Raw genomic sequence first — 20,184 nt, 5'->3', positions numbered from 1 at the left:
AACTTCATTTTTTTGCTGATACAAATATAGTTAAACTCTGTAATTTTATGGTCAACTGTTGTAAAGAAACAAAATACATTTTGGTACTTTTTGACCTTTTTATTGGGTTCAGGTGTAAATTGACACTTTTTCTGTGAATTTATGAGTTATTGTCTGCATTTTGATAAAACAGGGAAAATCTGTAGAACGCTATTCAATTATTAAGAAAAATTACAGGCAAAAACTGTTTGAATACTTTATTTTACGATGTAGCCAGTGGAGGGAAGCCAGAATTGGAGTAAGAGATGCCATCTGTTAGAAAGTGCCAGTAAAAACTGAGCTGCTGCTCTCTGTGAGCCTGTATATTCATCATTTAATTCATTTTTTCCTCCTTTTTGAATGTTTTTCCAGCTGAACATAAAAAACACAAGAAACATGGCAAGAAGCACAAATACAGAGAGTCCAGGGGAAGACCTCAACCACACCGTCGTCGCAGGCCTCCGCCCCTAAAGCGTTACGCTGGAGACGTCCTGGCACCGGTCAGTGGCTCAGATTAAATAGTATCATCCTGCAGTCAGCTCTTGTGTCTCTGCACCTGAATGTTTTCAGTTTAGCACTGCATGAGAAATAGTGGCGTCATGTATGATTTTGCAGTGAATTCTCTGTACAGCAACAGTTTAACAGTCCTCCTCCTCCTGTTTGCCCTCCAGAGTTACCTCCAGAGCCTTCAGGAGCGTCAGATGGGAACCGGCTCCTCCACCAGCAGCGTCAGCACTATCACACACACTCTAATTGACTTTGACTTCGAGACTGGCTCCATGGTGCCTCTGACTGCGGCCTCCCCTGCCTTTGCAGTCTGAACGAACACAAGTGACTCTAAACTGCCCGTATCTGAGGAATCTACCGCAACATACTGATAATTAAATATTCTGTACATCCCCACTTCTGGATTGAATCCTCTTCGCCTGGATGATCATCAACATGCACACAGCGTGATCTGAGATGCTACGAGTTCATCCCTTGAATGATGACACGACAAATTAATGCAACATCCACAGTCATCAGGCTCATGATCATCACATCCTTTGAACAATTTATCTCACAGACAGTTTATGTTTTATAGATGAGCTGCTTTGTTTTGCACAAGCATAACAACCTTTTACCCTTCAAATACTTCTGTATGCTCCTGGAGACTGTCCATGTGGATACAAACAGATCCCAAAAAACTGTCTAGGTTTGTCTGAAAATAGAATGTTATGGTTCTAAACAATATTTTCATACAAGTACATGCATTAAAATTAAAGATATCCCTCTGAAATGTGTAACTCTGGACAAAAAACAAACAATAAAATATTGATTTGATTGCAGCAGTACAGCTTTATAGTATGCTGGCGTTTGGAGTATTTTATCATGTCAGTGTTCATAAAGTGTGAGTAATGGGATTATGGTAAATGTGAAACACATTGTGCAACATAAGCAGAAGCAGAGAAAAGTCATAAAGTCAGTGAAGTGACTCAGCTAACATTATATATAATAAGCCCAAAGACCAATGAGACCCTGTGGAGGAGTGGAGACCTTGATCTGGTCTACAGCTTTAATTGTTTTCTGAATTCCACTTAAACTTGCAAGAGCATGATTAGGCTATTTCAGTGTTTTAAAGGTTAGAGTCTTATATTTAAGGTATAAACATACTTGAAAGGATGATTCCGGTTTAATTCACCATAGCCTGTTTCCCATCAGTTTGACTATTGCAGCTCTCAGACTTGTGTTAACTTTTCACTCGTGACAAGGTTCAGGTGAGCGAGGTGTTGAACAAAACAGCATTCATCAGGACAAAAAGCACAAGATTCCTTCACCTCTCCAAAAATGTAATTTTTACAAGAATAATTTCAAATGTTCAGTGCTTAACAAATGTGTTAGAGCACCTGTCTAGCAAAGTATACACACACCATTGTCCATGAAACCAATTCTGACTTTGGGGTCTGGCCTAAGAGTGGGACGTCCTGCCCACTGACACCATCAACAAGCTTGTGGACAGTATGCCACCATGTCTTAACACATTGATCCATGTCAGGGGTGGCCATACTCAATATTAGTGACTGAGTGACATTTGAAAGAGTGATATTGGACATTCTTATGCATGAAATCCCCTCGAACATGTGTTTCCTGTTAAAGTGACCAAGGTAGAAAAATTGAAACAAAACCCTTAATCCTATTGTTCAGGACCCCAATTTTGTTTAAGCCTGAATACACAGTTTTCAAACGTTAATTATGCTTTAATTTTTACTGTGATATGTGTTGTATGTATTTTGTGATATCAATAAAGTATTGAGACGATATATATTTTATCTATCAAGAGTAAATTGCGTTGTCAAAAAATATTTTTTCCACTTTATGGGCAACAGTGTATACATAGTGTATATATAGACCATATCTACCATCTTGAACATCCATCCATCCATCCATTATCTATACCCCACTTAATCCTCACTAGGGTCACAGGGGGGCTGGAGTCTATCCCAGCTGACTCAGGGTGAAGGCAGGTGACACCCTGGACAGGTCACCAGTCTATTGCAGGGCCACACTTAGAGATAGATAACCAAGCACAATCACATTCACACCTACAGACTATTTAGAATCACCAATAACCTCAAGTGTGGTTTTTGGAGAACCCGGAGAGAACCCACGCTGCACAGGGAGAACATACAAACTCCACGCAGAAAGATCTGCCAACCGGGGATCATCTAGCTGTGAGGCGACGGTGCTAACCACTGAGCCACCGTCTAGCCTCCATCTTGAACAGGGATGAGTAATCTCAAACTGAATTCAGCTTTTTATATCTAAATCTGAGCTGACTCACTGGGCTTCTCTGAGAAGTCAGAAATTAATCACAACATTCAACCACTAAAACTATTTTTTCTGTTCAAGTAAATAACTATAATTTGACATCTTAATCAAGAAATAATATTGTGCTTTACTATTTTTTCAGTTTTTTTGTAAAACAGTAAATGTGAGCATTCATGGATAACAATAGTTATTATATTTTATCATTAAAAATGTCATTTTGGTTAAAGAGCTTCTACATAGTGGTGTATTAACCTTTACAGAAACATATAAAATGATTTTGGTAATTACCAATGCTGTTAATTTTGGGCAGCTGTGGCACTAACCTTACATTGAGTGGTGGTCCAAGAAATTTGTTAAACACTGCATGTTTTTGAGTCTTAGTGTAAATAAACATACAAATTAAATGGCTGGAACTGCCATTGTACTAAGCGCATTAGAGAAACCTGCCAGCTGACCTAATCAGTCTGCATCAGGTCAGCCAACGTGAACACGTCTGCCAGTTTGTTTACATGTGTAAGGTCAACAACTGCAACCTTATCCTTTAAAGTCAGGTCATCGGTTTTTGATACAGCACATATAAGACACGCAGCCAAAGTGCTTTCCAGTAAAACAGATTATGACTGGTGCTACGATTTAACCTGACAAGTTTAAATACAGTTGTTGAGACATTCTAATGTTGTTTACATTAAAATGTCTCTTATGTTGTTTACGGTGTGATTTTACCTGAATATTTTAAATATTATGGATTAAAATACCCTTGTGAGGATTAAGCAGCGTATAGATAATGGATGGATGGATGGATGGATGGATGGATGGATTAAAATCCTACAGGAATGATATAAAATATTACTTTACCTGACTATAATACATATTGTGGCTGAAACCCTACAGTGTTATCATTTATAAAGACTAACCTGACTAGTGTAATGATGTAGCGAAGACCCTACGACATTATAAATTACACAACTTAACCTAACTAATATAAACATTAAGGCTAAGACGCTGTAGCATAATAATCATAGAGATAAACCTAAAACATTTAGAACTAAAGTTTTGGCCCTACAAAAATGTACATGAAAACCCAACAAATCGAAACATTTCCTGGATGAGCAAGTTTTCTTTTAAAAATCCCTGCATGTAGGTGTTTTCACCTACTCTGACCTATGAAAACACCTGCTCAGGTGAAATCCATGAAATATATTTTAGGTGTGTTCCAATATCCATACTACCAGACTGTATTGTACAACAGAGAAGGATTTGGCATGGTCCAATAGACTGTATGCCAAATGCAGCTCTCCAAAAATACATGGATGTTTTCTGTATCTGATCTCATTTTGCAGTCGTGCTTTTCTGGCCACCCTGACCCACAATCCTCAGCACCGTGAAAAATGCATCATATATGCTGTAGCGTCTCATTCTAGTAACAAGCTCATGACAAAGTAGTGTGTCCCAATTGTGTGCTACTGCGTGCAACAGTACTTTGTAAGGGCTCAAAGTAAAAAGACAAGGTATGTACTTTGGAATATAGGGCTTGTTTTAATTGAGAAGAAGTCGTCTTGGTTTGTCACTTATTCATTACACCACAGTAAAATTCAGTGTTCTTCTCATAACTGAGCTTTGTTAGGAAGTTGCAATTTTATTTTAATATTGAGCCAGGCCTGCCCTCATTTTGTTTAATTAGCTTTTTTGATAATAACTGTAAATTAGTTATCCAAGACAGCCAGTTTTCATCTGCTATCTCTTGTTATGTTATCAAGGTGCCATAAAAACATATTTTGTAAATTTCATATAGACATCGTAATAAATATGCACACAATAATACAGTACACATCCACCAATAAATACTGCACATGGTAGTTTGCTACAGTCCACACGAATATGTGCATAAACAAAATACATGCAGAAGAAGGGATAACTAGTTGAGCTAATGGCAAAGACGCACTCTTGTGTGTGTCAGACTGGTTCTTCTCTGTCTAAGTAATGTTTAAGTGAAGTAGGGGAAGTAATATGTCAAATTTTGAAAGCTACACAAATATTTTATTCATTTTATTAATGAGATGTGAGCTAAGAAGACACTGAGGCTGATGTCAGATACACTCAGTAAACACCCACACAGTTCAGCCAATACAAAGACTGGAGGCGTCTCACTGCTGTTAGACCTAATCACAGGTTTGCATTGAGTCCCTGGTGGCCTCTGCTGGCTCAGTCATCACATTGCATCCAGCGTGAGGCGGTGCTGACAGGATAACCATTCTCCACTGCTTGGTGCTGCTGGTTTACTCGCCAGTACTGGGCGCCTTTAAACATGTATATATGGCCATTAGTCCACGTTAATACGGCGTCAGTGCTGCTGGGTGCTCCGCGGATGAGTTGCCCCAGAGGTTTGGGATATACGCTAAAGTCTGTTGGACCCATTTCATCCCACTGCCAGTATGCAGAGCCCTAAAATAAAGAGGAAACAATTTAACAGAAACTACATATGGAGCTTCAAATAAATCTCTTGAAATAAACTGAAGCAAATGTGAGTTGTCTTACTTTGACAAAGATCAGTTTTTTGTTCTTATTGAAGTAAAAGGCCGAGTCGATATTTGTTGGGATGTTGGCCAACGGTTTGGGGAAGCCACGATCAAGTTTGAAGCCTGTGTACCTCCACACTTTGTCTCCTGTAAAAGAATATGTGCAGAGAAGAAAACACCCTGTAAACACTGCAGCAACACTCAGAAAGCATGCCAAATTGTATTCACATTTCTAAAAAAAAAAAAAAAAAAAGACATTGCCACCATTGTTTATTGTACCCCTGTGAGAAATTTTGAAATCATGAAATAAATCCACCTTTCAGAAAGTAGGACTTGCCAGTCCGCTGAGAGTGAACAGCTGCACTGAGGCTTCCTGGCAGCTCCTTCCACAGTACAGAAATCAGGATGGGAGTGTTGTAGCCAGAGTTGGACACCGTCCACACATACTGTCCACTGAAAATGTATGTTTTACGCAAAGGACCTGCAGAGACAAAATGTAGGAGAAACAGTAACTAAAGAGACACCACACCGAAGGAGGAAATAACTAAATGAGTATGTATTCTTTTGCAAAATGCAAAGTGAGGCTTGTTTAAATGCATTCTGACAGCAGCTGAGTCTCTTTACCCAACATAACTGCATCCAGAGTGGCCTTGCAAGGATCTGGAATAACTCCTCCTGGCACTAACTGGCCTGGATTTGGGGATGGAGGACTCTTCTCTGGCTTTCCTGAAAAGGGACACCACTGCACGTTGCATAAGAAGTACTTCAAAGAGCCCTCATATCCTACTGTAATAATATTCTGGCATTACCGTATAAAGCCTGGATCCCTCGTATGTCATCTGGATGTAGCTTGAAGTCGGAGCGGTATCCGTTGTATACAGGGCCCATCAGTGCGCTGTAGTACTGTGAGTGACCCAGGCCGAGAGCGTGGCCAATCTCATGAGCTGCCACAATCCTCAGGTTGGAGCCATAGGTCTTTCCCTCTGTCCACAGTTCATCCTCATCAAAGTGCACAATGCCTGACTCAGGGGCATCAGCGTGGGCTAAGACATGGCCTGAAGATAAAGTAGATTTTCTTATTAAATGCTAGAACCTCTCATTTACACATGCCATTGTTTCATCTGAAGTTTCAACGTGACATGACCCTCTCACAGTTTCTTTTACTGATCATCACATTTTGCTCCTACCTCGTCCATCAAAGGGCACTGGACACGTCCTGTCTTTTCTGTGAAAGGAGATTTTGATGTCTGCTCTTCCTCCATGCAGCTCCCTGAACTTTAAAGGTGACACATCACTCCAGTATTTAAAAGCATTCTGGATGGCCGTACGGGTCTTTAACTGGCCCAGGTCAGGAGTGTAATTGTAAATGCGGTATGTGAGCATCTTCTTACGCCAGTAGCCTGTTCAATTACAAATTAGGTTAATTTTTTCATGCTTTATTTAACAGTGAATATGTAAGATTACTGCAGTTACTCACCCATAACTCGATATTTGAGAGATTTCTCATTGAAAGAATCTTCTAGACCACAACGAGGCTTGTTCATTATTTGCAGTGTGGCTGAATCCAGTTTTCCTGATACTTGCAGGTTCATCACTTTCTGAAAGATGCTGACATTCAAAGGAGATGTTTTGACATGTGATTTAAACGAAGTGCAACGATTAAATGAGGACAGTGAGAATAGATTAGATGTGGTCACCTTATTGCTTCTGCTGCTTGCTCAGGTGAAGGGTTTTGGCCTTTGCTGTCAAGTGGGATGTGCAGGTAACCATACTTCTTTAAATATTCCTAAAGGAAGAGCAGTCATGTTTAATAGACATAAGACGGATGAATTTATTGAGCTCTGCTCAAGACATTAAAGCCTCAAAGAAGATCTTTTTTTCCTCCACTAAAACTGTTTGTTCAGCAAAAAACTTTACACTTAGAAAAGGCTAAGTGAGCCGGTGGGTTGCAAATTCCACCCACACAGGAACATAGCATGAAAGGCTGCATGAAAGGAATCAAGGTTACTGTTTTGCAATTATCTTGAAAATGGCTGGGCCTCGAGTCTTAAGAGCTTCACCGGAAGGCATGTGGACTTTTCTTTGGGTATTGAAGACATTTCACCTCTTGTCCTAGAGGCTTCTTCCGTTCTAACTGACTGATGGGGAGTCTCAGGTCACAGCTCACAGCTTTGTAAATTATTATTAGACCACTGTGACCAGTTTTCTGCCTCTTATTTTGCAGTTCTTGATGAAGTGTTTCTGAGTTTTCTTCTTAAGGCTGTAAAAGACAGCTGTTTGCTGATTCCAACACAGTTAGCAATCCCTCTTTCACTGTAAGTTGACTTTACATCTACAATTTATGCACAAAATACTGCTGACTTGTTGTGTGGACCTGGTCTAGCAATTATTTGTAAATCTATTTATTGACACCCCCAAATCACCCGTGGCTCATTAGCAACCCAAGACTCTCATGCCTTTTGTTTCAAATAGTGCTGAAACTGAAAAGTCAGGGATGACTCAAGATGTTATTGATGATTAAGCTGTCAGGAGATATCTGCTTTGTAAGTACCTGATGAGTGTTGGTGTGGACATTCTTCTACATTCAGGGATGGATGCTCCAGTTTAAAATAGATGGCCTCCTTCACTCTCACCATCTGTCTTCTCTGTCCAGAATGTTAATATTTCTATCCTCAAAGGAGAGTCCCTTGTGTTGAGTGAAGGAAAATCTATGTTGAACTGGAACATCCATCTCTAAGCAGAAGTGAGGGTCAACACCACTTATCTTGTATTTATAATGCAGTCTTGAAATCTCTTCCTAGAAGGTTTCACTGCTATAATTATCTTGAGCTGTCCCTCATCTGGCAGTTTCACAACCATTGACACTTCGAGGCACGTCAGTCTTGGTTTGGTAACAAGCCATTATTTGTGTGGTTCTGAAACTGAGACACTCCACCGCCACGTTGGAATTAAAGAAACTTCTTGGACAAAAGGCGAATGTCTTAAGAACCAAAAAGAAGAAGTCCAGTTGCCTTCTGCTGAATCTCTTCGGATTACTGGGACTTGGGTGATTGATGATCCACACAAATGGCTTAGCCTGGAGTCAAACATTTTTCTTGATGTCGTTAATTTCATCTGCATGTTTGCTCTATTGGACTCATGCTCTAAAAAAATTTTTTCATTTTCTTTAACAAAAATTTAATTCTTGTCAGAAATTGCTGGACCAATCATCTTAAAACTGAACCAAGATCATCTACAGACTTACAGACTTTGCGGATCTTTACTTGTTAAAGAAATTTCAAAACATTAAAATATCAGATACAATATGTGCAAAACCAGCAGAATTATGCAAGACTGACGTTGCAGGATTTCGCAACATTTTGTCTGCTGGAAACTTCCATCCATCCATTATCTATACACCGCTTAATCCTCACTAGGATCGCGGTGGGGCTGGAGCCTATCCCTGCTGACTCAGGGTGAAGGCAGGGGACACCCTGAACAGATCACAAGTCTCTCGCAGGGCTACACTTAGAGACAGACAACCAAGCACACTCACATTCACACCTACAGACAATTTAGAATCATCAATTAACCTCAGCATGTTTTTGGACTGTGTGGGAGGAAGCTGGAGAATCTAGAGAGAACCCACGCTGCACGGGGGAGAACATGCAAACTCCACGAACCAACGACCTTCCTGCTGCGAGGCAACAATGCTACCAACTGCGCCACCTTGCAGCCGCCTGCTGGAAACATTTTATGTTTAAACAGATTTTTAAATTTTTAATTATTTTTTTAAAATAATTGCTTCAAGTTGTTGGAAGTTGTTGGAGAAGCCATGTCTCCATAAGTCAGTTTCTCTGTGGATACAGAAGTCCAGGTTTTGGATCCTCAGGTGGTCAAGTCCTATTTGCCAGCTATGTTTGTTTATTTTTATATGCCTTTGTCAAAAAGTACTATCACAGGTTCTGGTGACGTGAACAAAACAATGTGTATCTGTGCAGCGTTGATATTATCAGAGGGATTGGTTGGTGCTATTGGAGATGAAAAACCTCAACTTATCTTCACCGTAATATCTCTTTCTGCAGTTGTCTTTATAAGTGATTCCAGCCTATGTCATCCAAAGACAGTGTTGAACTATTCCAACTAAACAAGCAACATCACAGAAATTTGCAATAAATAAGTAGCAATTCTTAATAAACGTATTTTATAGCTAAGTTTATTGGTGTTATTAATCAGCTTGAAACAGTCAAAAATCTGGTTACTGCAGAACTTGAAGTGATATTAAAACTGGATGACAATTCAAAACTATCTTCAGCGTTCAGTTGAATGCTGCTTCCAACCTTTTTTTTTTTTGTAAATTCTGCATACTGTATGCAAATTTCCAACTCAGAGACTTATGTTTTCACATTAATATTTTAAGTTATATTTCATCAGTTCTCATTTTCTTACCACTGCATCTGTGACGTCTTTGCTGCTCGAGGCAACAGATGTAGCTGTTGTCATCACAACAAGAAGCACTATTAACTCCAATCTATATTCCATTTTCCGGCTTGGATGTTTTTCCATTATTGGAGAAAAAGAAAAAAAAAAAACTTGGATCCAACACAGCAAGTTTTCCGCTAATAAACAGGTTCTGTATCTTTCTAATCGCTGCATCCATGCTCTGTGTTCTCAGTGCCGCAGCTGGTGTCTTGGTTTAGGTATTCAGTCTTTATACCATCAAGTGTCTGCCTTGAAACCACATAATAAACCTTTACAAGGAATGTGATGTGTGGACAGCAAAACCAACACATATTTCACCACGCTTACTGAACAATCACGCCTTCTTACACCATCATTTACAACCATTTGTCTTGAAGTGTGTAAGAATAACTTCCTAGTAATGTTGTTTACGTCAAAGGAAGCAAATAAATTAGGAATTAACCCTGTTAAAAACGTGTTCAACTGCCCACCAACTATTAAAGGTGCTGACTTATGACTAGTTATGTCATTGTGGTAGGAAAATGGACTTTCTTCATTTTTAACTTTGCTGTAATACTGTTACTGAATGATTTTCCAGACGTGTGACAGATGTGTTTCTCACTTATGATTTATATTTGTTAAATGTGCAAGCTATTCCACAAAATCTGAGCTTTTTTTTACCACTCGATGTAGAAAACAACTAACCACACTTCCTCCAAGAGACAACAGCTAATTATATTGTTCTCAATGTGGGAGCACATTCAAGGGAAAACAATGACGCCCCCGTGTAACCATTGCGACAAATCGTCTCTGAATGGAGACAGAATACGCCCCCTTTTTCTGCAGTTTCATCGTAGGAATAAAGGCTCAAAAAAAAACTGAGATAGACTTGGCTCATGTATGCTTGATAATCGGTGATTTCTCACCAGTAGAGGGCACCTTGAAACTGTTGGATAAGAGGGGGATTTATCCTGCGTCTAGGGTTATTTTGTCAATGTTTTTTTTTATTTGTTATGGATTGGTTGATCTTACTGGAAGAGACTTAAATCGGCAGCTGTGTTTCAGTTCCACTTCCACTCAAAACTGCCAAAAAAAAAAAAAAGACTTTCTTGGTAGCCCTACATTACTACAGTGGAAACAAAAATCTGAAATGAAATCGAACTGCACTGGATATATTGAGCGGTAAACCAGCTCCAGAAAGACATCAGGAGATAAAAACTGAAATATCTAGAGGATTATTTTGCTTTTTTTGTAATGAGTATTTAGCATAGGAATTCTAAAGTTGCAGTTTATGTAAAAAACTAAAAAACTAAACAAAAAACAGCATACCATACTGATGAACACATACTGTCTGTAGAGATCAGTCATCCAGGTGATGTAATCCTAAATGCTTCAGTAGGAGGTAACCAGACTTTATTATGGTTCTTGACCTTTCACCTCTTACCTCGTTTTGTCACCTTTCACTCTGAGATAAAAACTGTTTCACCTTGAGGATAAAACACCCAAACACAAGCTGGACAATGTTGTGTATGCGAGCAACGCAGCGAGGAGTGCACAGACCTATAGATATATAAGGCAGACTGAAAACTGGCGTATGAAGCCACACAGAAGAGCCATCTTCTCAGGACAAGACTCTGCAGTCCACCTACATCTAAAGGATAAAGGACATTCCTTTAAGGACGGCAAGGTTTACAGTCTTTTCAAAGAGAATAGTGACAGAAATCCTCTATGTTAAACTGGAATAGCTGTCTCTGAACAGGGGAGGTGGTCAGCAGCACCACTTATCAGTCACATAGAATGCAGTCCTGAGGCAGTTTCGCTACAATTTACACCTGGACTCATGTCAGTCCTGAGTCGTTCACAGGCCTTAAATCTTGTGGCTTTCAGGTAACTGACAAGCCAAAGGTCGTGTGAGTTGAGGCGATAGTAAATACCAGAAATTCACCACCAGTCAGAACTGAAGAAGTGTCACGCATGAGATTTTTAAGAACGTCCAGTTTCCTTCCACTTGAGCTCTTAAATCTACACTGTGTACAATCAGTATATGATGTTCAAACCAGACTCAGCATTAAAGCATTAAACAGACGCTCACTGTTGATGTTTTTTGGACTATTCTCATGAGGACTTCGAGAATACATTTCTAGCAGATCAGACTGTTACAACAAGGGGACAAAAAGCTGAAAAATGACTAAATATGCTATTATATTTTTCAGTTCTGGTGTAAACACACGTGAATTGTGTTAGTAACTGTTCATTTACATCTTTGATCAAGTTTGCTTTAAGGATGTGGATAGAATTTAAGTATAAGCTGACAACAAAGTGAATTAAATAACTGCATAGTAGGTTGTATTTACAACAACCTTATTAATTACATGAACATATCTGATAAATATGTGAAAACTACTTGTAATTACAAAAATAGTGCACGATATAAGTGAGAATGCTTCAGAACTTGCCTTAAAAGTGTCAGACTTTCAGGATTTCTGTGCTACCACAGTAATTTAGTGATAGTTGTGAGTTCATCACAGCAACAAGAAACTGTTAAAAGTCTATTTGTCATACTTAATCTTCCAACATGCTAAGAAGTACAATGTTAAAAAAAACAAGGCTCTGATCACAGTGTAACTCTCTTTAGCCAAGACTTACTGAGAAAAAAAAACACTTAAATTGACATTTAAGCTCATATTCAAGGACAACGCAGTTTCATAATCTGAGTAACTATTCCTATGCACATAGTAAGTATAATTACAACATAAAGGGTCTCCACATTTTTGTCTTTTGTGAGCACAGTGTGCTTCCAAAATCTCATCCTCACTGAAGCGCAGGACTAAATTGCTGTACTGGTCCTTTAAGTGATGCCTGACAGGCTGAACTCAGGGCAAAACTCCTGACGTCTTGAAGCTGTCTTACAAAAAGTGATTAATTTCAGAACAACCCATTGCTGAACTGAGCAGAAAAGATATATTTGATATCTTTAAGGCATCTGCTTGTTTCTATTATACTTCTTGTTCTTACTCAAAATGCAAACCTTTTAAAAACAGGCCACAGATGTTTACCTTGACTTTTGAAACAGCTCAGTCGTCCCAAAAATAGCTACGAGGATCTGGTTCTCAACAAACTCTAAATGGAGTAAAGAGTCCATTTGTTGAAGCCTAGTTGCAGTTGCGGATGAATATACATTTGGTTTACTGGTGAGCAGTTAAAGCAGCATGATAGTGTATGCGAGACTCTATTCCAACAAATCACAGTGCCCATGTTGGTTGTAGTAAAGGACCATGTCAACGATGTAGATCTTTTGTGTGTTTTTAATAGTTTTTGAACAACAATGGAGCTCTATGGCACAGAAGAATAGACTAAATAAGGCTTCAGCTACACAGGTAATACTTGTTAGTAGGATCAGTTCACCGTTTTCTTCAAGGGATCGACAAAAAAGGAAATTACAGGATATCGCCAGCCTTATCTTCTGCACATATAAACTGTTTCCAAAATATATTTGTTTTTCTAAGAATTTATGTCCCACCATCCAAACAAATGTCCCAGTCATCCACTCTACTGAGCAAGTTTTTACTAAAAAACAATGAGATAAACTCTTTATACAATGTGTATTTTAATAAATGTCATGACTGTGTAGACTCAACATTAGTGTGACGACAAGAGGCTGCCTAATCTTCTAACCTTCGACAAAAAATGTTAATTCCTAAAGTAGACAGGTCAACAAACTATACTCTCCTCAACAGAAAATGCTTTTTTTTTCTTTTCTTTTTTTTGTGTTTGGTGATGATACGAAACGTTCAAAATGGGAAGAACAGACGTGCACAAAACAAGTCACAATGATCTGTTTAAAAGATATTTATAAATGACTGGCCAGGCCAATACAAGAACATGATCAGGAGTCACAATGCTATTTAGACATCTGTACCTAGGAAACAGGTTTGTCCGTTGTGAAGGTGTGGTGCCTGTCCTGTTGTTCTCGGATTGACGGCTGCTGGGACTGTGTTTGCTTCCAAAGTTCATAATGAATATCAAATAGGTAGAATATGTTAAATGGAAGCTATGATCACAAAGCTGCAAAGGTCCTCTAGTTTTATGTTCAGTCTGTCCTTTATTGCTTCAAGATTCCTGCTCCAGCTGCTGTAACTCATCTCGTAAGGCCTTCGCCCGACCGAGCTTCTCCAGCTGATCCTTTGTTGGCTGCTTTATTTCCCCTGAGTCTACTTTCTGTTGCAACTCCTCAACTTGTCGCAGCTTCTTTCTCAGGTTTTTGATCTTCTTGGCCTTTTCAGCAGCTGCTGCTGAAGAGTCATCAGGAGACGAAACAGAAACTGGTGGCGGTGGCGTCTTGTTTGCCGCCTCGCCGCCCTCTGAAATGGACACGTTCTCGACAGCATCGCTCACCGATTCCACGTCTGCATCGCCATCTTGGCCCTGGTGCTGCTGTTTTCGTTTTTCTTTGCGCTTCATGTTGCGCTTGGCAGACTTTGAGAGACCGGCTGTCTCGCTGTCGCCGCAGCCAGGGATCTTTTGCTGCTGTTGCTGCTGCTGCTGCTTTGGCGGAGCTGCTTCGGATGGGTTCAGGCCAGGGGGCAGGTCTGGTTTGCTCTTGAAAAACTTAACATACTTGTTTTCATACCTAAAACAACAAAAACACCACTTAAATGACAAACACATTCTACTTGCAGCATATTATTGATTTCATATGAATACTGGCCCAATCTTTCTAAAAAGATTTGTTTTTGTGACTTTTTGTCTTTATTTGACTGCACGGAGTAGCGAGAGATCAGCACAGTGACAAACACCAAATGGTCCAGCCTTCAAGGAAATGAACTGGGGCTCTGCTGGTTTCGAGTCACTACATATTGGCCCATTCTAATTCCACTAATGCCAAACCGTACAGTTGCAGGGAAAGTAAAAGTGCACTTACACAGGGACTTCTTCTTGGGGGACATAACCATCCTTCACCCGCCTCGGCTTCCTCCACGTTCCATCAGGTCGCTGAGTGGCAGCAATGTATTTCCCTGAAGAGGGACAGGTAGAACATTTTAGAGAGAACAGACACCTTTGCATGAGCAGACCTTGAGAAAGAGCGAGTTCTTTACATGCTGGACTTCTACTATTTTGTCAAACTGAGGTATGAAAAGGTAATGTTGATGCATTTTAAAACAGAAGATTGCACTTAGTGGCTGAAATGTTTTTGTTACCTGAGAGTGGACCTTTGTGACATTATTTTACCTATTTGTTAAATTAATGGTCAACCTGAAACATTCCTGAGCTGGAAAGTTCTGTAGCTAAACTGTATGCTAAGAGAAGAGAATGATCGACAAACATCACCACCAAATATGTTCCTGATATAACATCCATCCATCCATCCATTATCTATACACTGCTTAATCCTCACTAGGGTTGCGGGGGGGCTGGAGTCTATCCCAGCTGACTTAGGGTGAAGGCAGGGGACACCCTGGACAGGTCACCAGTCCATCACAGGGCTACACTTAGAGACAGACAACCAAGCACACTCACATTCACACCTATGGACAATTTAGAATCACCAATTAACCTCAACACGTTTTTGGACTGTGTGGGAGGAACCTGATATAACAGTAAAATGAAAATAAGATTTCGCTGGATACAATCCTCCACATTTCACTGTGAGACCTATAAATGTAACACAGAGGGAATGAGGCCTATATCACACCAGTAAGGTACATTAATATATCTTGTCAACAAAAATATTTACACTGCGCATGGCATTTATTAGTTTGTTTTTTTTTTCCCTGGTAGCGTATGGCACAGTAATATGTGCCTCTGCTTCTGGACAAGCATATTATAGATTTAATAAATAACCCATAGGCTTCTTGGAGTTTTATTGCACACATGAGACAAACTATAAAACCAGTGAGGTGTTACAGTGCAGCTATAAGTTCTGCAAACCACCAGATGTCACTGTGCATGTTGAGTTTAAATCATGTTGTGGCACAATCGAAAAGATGCTAATGCGCTGATTAAACACAGTCATCTAAAACCTGAAAACCTAGAGCACATTTAGGCACAGCAAAAAAGAAGAAAAGATGTATAACAGCTGGAAAAGACACAGACACAACACCAAGAATATGTGATGCTAGGTATAATGAAAATCTGATTACTGGAGAATATATATATATTTACATGGTGAAGATGAGACATGAGACAAAATAAAACATGGTGGGATGTAACTATCCTACCTTGGAGTCAGTGGTCATGAGATGGAGCAGGAAATAATAAATAATAATTTCACCACACATACTATGTCTACTGTTTAATCTTAGTCTTTTTATGACATCCTCAAACCTCTTGAGGACTCCGGACAGTATCCAAATCAGCAAACTTGAAAGTAAAAAGAAAACTCTGAAGTCGAACTGCTCACCACGGACACATATGATGAAAGTCTTCAAGTAAACACTTTGTCATTTAAAAAAAACTAATCATGCCAAAAGGGTTTGGAACCATTAGACCACTGAAGTCAGTACTGCAAACCAATAACCAGTCCAGTTGTATGTCAGTTTTACATTTGCATTTAATTTTTGCATTGTGTACATTACATGTGTGATGCTGTAAATACTGGTTCGTGTCGTCTAATGTCTGACGTGGGTTGAATGTCATTGCGCAAGTCAACTTATGGCATTATAAGACTTGACCTTGAAGTACCTTGGTTCGCCAGGTGTTTAATTTGCTGGATTGCTCAGAAAAAAACACTTTCTTAAACAAGCGAAACACAAGTTTCTTAATTGTTCTAAATTGTCTGTAGGTGTGAATGTGAGTGTGCTTGGTTGTCTGTCTCTAAGTGTGGCCCTGTGATAGACTGGTGACCTGTCCAGGGTGTCCCCTGCCTTCACCCTGAGTCAGCTGGGATAGGCTCCAGCCCCCCCGCGACCCTAATGAGGATTAAGCGGTGTATAGATAATGGATGGATGGATGGAAGTTTCTTAATTGATTTTCCACAAAATGTTCCATGAATATTACCAGGTGAGCTATTAAAATGATGGGAGGACTTTATACCTACTCCTGCTTGTCCTCTCTGAGACTTACTTTCTTTAAAAAGTTACAGGAAGCTTCAGCCTTTTTCTGGTATGTGAATGATCAGTAATGTCTTTACATGCTTGACTATCATATTAAACCACATGACAAGCAAACGCTACTATTTATTTCTCAACTCAGCCTAAGTTATCTGAAAGCAAAAACAAACGCGTACAACTTCATCATGTAACCCAGGGCTGCACTACATATTGTTTCAACATCGGAACTGTCATTCGTACTTGCATAACAGTCATATCACAGAAAGTCCAATGTGGAGCAAGACAAGCTAACTCAAACACATCATGCTACAGCTTTTTGGGGGATTATTACTTAAAGAAAGACTTGCACAACTCTCATTGTTCATGACTGACCTACAAGAAAAGTGTGTCCGAAAGAATATAAGTTACTTCAATTTCAGGGTCCCTCAATACAAAGATATTCTGCTAAGCTTTATTTACAAGACACAGAGTTTGTTGACATTCTGGCAACCTGGGTGCACAGCAAAATGAGTGAGAAACAGGAAGGAACACTGAAAAGGAAAATTTGGCTGCAAAAAGAAATGCAACATTAGTGTATGGAAATAAATAAGCTACAGAAAGGCTGATGTAGATCAAAAACAGGTTGGCAGCATCTCACACATGTTGCCGCTAAACAAGGCCATATACCAGATTGGTTTGACTATGAAAGTCAGCACCACAATGATCTGAATGATGAATACAAGCCTGATCTAAAAGCCATCAAGAGCCAGTTTTACTCCACACGAGAAATGCTCAAAATGGCTTTTTCAGCTGTCTTTAGATGATTATTTTTTTTGTTCTTGAAGCTCATGCACTCCCTTGTAGGATCACAGGATTCACTTTAGAGTGATTTTTTGCTGAATGTAGTCATCTGGTGAAAATTCCTGTTTTTTTTCCCCCATATATCGACATAGGATCACAGAAAAACTACAATTTGTTGACAGTTTTGTTTGTTTGTTTTTTAAATAAGGCACAGCCCAGCATAAACCATAACTGTTCATCTCTTTAAAACAAACAAACAAAAGTAAAATACTTAGTTAAATATATTTCAAGTTATGGACCAAACAAGACAGCTGAAGTTGCCACCTCGTCCTGTGGGATAGTATGGATGGAGGACTTTTCCCACCATTTTCTGGCATTAAAAAAAATAGAAAAACTATTAATCAGTAATAAGAAAAAAACAGTATTAGCCGCAGCCCTACAATATCGTGATAGTTTTTTTTTTCTTTTTTAATTATTTGTTTTCTGTCAGTATCATCTGTGACAACATGAGTCTGTAACGTCACATTAGCTTCCCTCACATTTACCACCGGAATGCTAAGTAGTTAGCTAATGGGGCAGCTGACAGGTCAATATACGAAGAGGTAATGTTTCAGACTAACACTTAGACAGCCTCACAGTTGCATATCTAACAGTAGGAATGTGGTCCTGGTGGCAGCAGGTCATACTAAGCACTGTTTTCAAACTGAGAACGAAAGAAGTGCAAATGCAACAAGCTAACTAGCGGCAGTGGAGAGTATAGCGTTAGCCGTTTGAGCTAATAGCATTAGCTAGCTGCTATACACAAAATCTGAATCACCATTGACGCTAAACGTGCTATTACTGACAATTAATGCTGCAAATGGAAGAAAGCCGGCTGTGCATCAACTGTAGCTGTTGTGGTTATTGAAGAAGATTTAGTTTAAGGGAAGACAAAGGTCTGCCACATGCATCAGCCTTACCAGATTCATCTGTAACATAGGGGGTTGCCATTTTGGTGTATTGTGCTGCTCCGCTCCCCGCACTCGGTCGGTATCTGGGTCCCCAAACGGCCCCTCACTCACTTCGATCCCACACAACAGCACAGCTACAGCTTCTGCAACATTTGCTTTAAAGTTGTTCCTTCACTCGAGGTGAGAACTGTCATGGCAGCACCTGCGGACGGCTGGTGAAAACGGTGGCGGGCGGTGCGAGGCGGCAAACCGAGCGAACCCTGTTCTTCGACTTCGGAAATGACGACGTGGATCGCGGGTTGCCAGGTTTGGAGGGTCATCATCGTCATTCTACGTCGTTCGACCAAGGAAAATCAGCATTTTCCGCACAGTAACATTTACTGACCCAGTTCAATTTATCGGAGTATTTGCAGGATTTATCCAACTAAAAGTCCCCATTATCTACAAACGTCACTACATTATTGGATCATTGTTATTGTACAAGCCACAGCTGCAACTATTAGCTGATTAATAACTTAATTGATTGACAGGAAATTAATCTGCAACTGTTTTGTCATTTTTCAAGAAGAGCTTTTCTGCTGGATTAGGTAAAACAAAAAATACTTCTTATCTAATAATGAGAAGAGCAGTCATAATTTACTACACATCCTCTGAAAACAGTTACAGATCTTTGTCAGTTTCACCAAATTGGGGAATAATTGTTGGCCAGACAACATATTCAATAATGTATTGATCCATACCACTTCTTACATTTCATATCTGACAAACATGAACATAATCTAGCTGTGTGGCACCCAAAGTGTCAGCCATCGACAAGACATGTGCACGGGACTGTTGTACTGGACTTCTTGGTTTTGTCAGAAAGGACAATCACATTACTAGAAACAGGAAACTTAAGCATCTTCAATGGTTGTGTGTCTGTTTTTTTAGTCTTTTAATGTTTTTTCTGTGGTATGCACCATATCTGACATGCTTCAGGAGATAAATCCTCCCAGGTTTTAAAGATCATGAATGGACCTTCTTGAGACTTTTTAGCAAATGAAAAGGCCACCATGTGACCTGATGTTCTCCTTGACATGACACCAGCGATTGTCTTTGTGTGTTCACATGTGGTATTTTTGACATTTAGATTTTGTGTTGACCTGTGTTATTTTATCACACAGTGAAATAGTATCTAGATGCTGAACTGTTAGGTAAAAATAATATTAATTACAGCTAATGCAAACAAACAAAACTAAACAGATACAACTGTAAATGTGTATTCATTCAATTATGTTTTCCTACTATATGGAGGCAGGCATGTCTACATTAATTCTTCAGCTACTATAAAAAATGATATATTCGTTCAGCTGTTAGTGGTGAACCCGGCAGTGGTGCAGCAGTGACATTCAGGTTGAGCACAACACGAAGAACAATCACAGTGGTACTAACAGATAAAAGGAAGGAAGCAGAGATCATGAGGGGGTTTTCTGTGTGCGTCAGCAGAGTCTATGTTTGTGTGCATGTGTCAAAGTGTGTTACGCCCTATAAATACTTGTATGCAAAAAGGGTAACCAAAACCATATTTAAGCACCTGAGGGAAGGAAAAGTAAAGAAGCAGAAATCGTGGAAACAAAGAGTAGG

At 39.5% G+C, this 20,184-nt stretch overlaps 3 protein-coding genes across 3 annotated transcripts in view; 1 reads left to right on the top strand and 2 right to left on the bottom strand.

The window, feature by feature from the left end:
* The window catches only part of LOC103366116 (transmembrane protein 198-like), an 8,333-nt gene extending 6,979 nt beyond the window's left edge, over window positions 1-1,354 (top strand). The window contains exons 4-5 of the mRNA XM_008293759.1: window positions 391-518; window positions 690-1,354. Of these exons, the coding sequence (XP_008291981.1) occupies window positions 391-518; window positions 690-839 (278 nt within the window). The 3' untranslated portion in view covers window positions 840-1,354. The remainder of the gene's footprint in view (window positions 1-390; window positions 519-689) is intronic.
* A 2,985-nt stretch (window positions 1,355-4,339) lies between these two features.
* Window positions 4,340-10,000, bottom strand: LOC103366125 (matrix metalloproteinase-19). Its single transcript, XM_008293771.1, has 9 exons — window positions 9,771-10,000; window positions 7,040-7,128; window positions 6,820-6,950; window positions 6,530-6,742; window positions 6,152-6,397; window positions 5,967-6,068; window positions 5,659-5,823; window positions 5,362-5,489; window positions 4,340-5,268 (listed from the first exon to the last, which is right to left on the bottom strand). Exons 1-9 carry the CDS (start codon window positions 9,975-9,977, stop codon window positions 5,029-5,031), a joined length of 1,521 nt encoding a protein of 506 aa, XP_008291993.1. The 5' UTR covers window positions 9,978-10,000; the 3' UTR covers window positions 4,340-5,028.
* A 3,069-nt stretch (window positions 10,001-13,069) lies between these two features.
* Window positions 13,070-18,816, bottom strand: pym1 (PYM homolog 1, exon junction complex associated factor). Its single transcript, XM_008293748.1, has 3 exons — window positions 18,571-18,816; window positions 14,704-14,797; window positions 13,070-14,412 (listed from the first exon to the last, which is right to left on the bottom strand). Exons 1-3 carry the CDS (start codon window positions 18,599-18,601, stop codon window positions 13,893-13,895), a joined length of 645 nt encoding a protein of 214 aa, XP_008291970.1. The 5' UTR covers window positions 18,602-18,816; the 3' UTR covers window positions 13,070-13,892.
* Window positions 18,817-20,184: the final 1,368 nt, after the last annotated feature.

Source organism: Stegastes partitus, unplaced genomic scaffold (assembly GCF_000690725.1).
Source record: "Stegastes partitus isolate 25-593 unplaced genomic scaffold, Stegastes_partitus-1.0.2 Scaffold20, whole genome shotgun sequence".
NCBI lineage: Eukaryota > Metazoa > Chordata > Actinopteri > Pomacentridae > Stegastes > Stegastes partitus.
Note: the sequence above shows the minus strand (reverse complement) of the source record. Positions and strands in the feature narration are given on the sequence as shown.

Bases quoted from the DNA above. Each gene is read 5' to 3' on its own strand.
- LOC103366125 (XM_008293771.1), bottom strand. From the start codon at position 9,977: ATGCAGCGATTAGAAAGATACAGAACCTGTTTATTAGCGGAAAACTTG. The intron at 6,951-7,039 runs GTGACCACATCT...TTTGAATGTCAG, and splicing joins CAAGCAGCAGAAGCAATAAG to CATCTTTCAGAAAGTGATGA. The intron at 5,269-5,361 runs GTAAGACAACTC...TCTTTATTTTAG, and splicing joins AAAAACTGATCTTTGTCAAA to GGCTCTGCATACTGGCAGTG.
- pym1 (XM_008293748.1), bottom strand. From the start codon at position 18,601: ATGGCAACCCCCTATGTTACAGATGAATCTG. The intron at 14,798-18,570 runs GTAAGGCTGATG...GTCCCTCTTCAG, and splicing joins CTATGTTACAGATGAATCTG to GGAAATACATTGCTGCCACT. The intron at 14,413-14,703 runs GTAAGTGCACTT...TTGTTGTTTTAG, and splicing joins CCCCAAGAAGAAGTCCCTGT to GTATGAAAACAAGTATGTTA.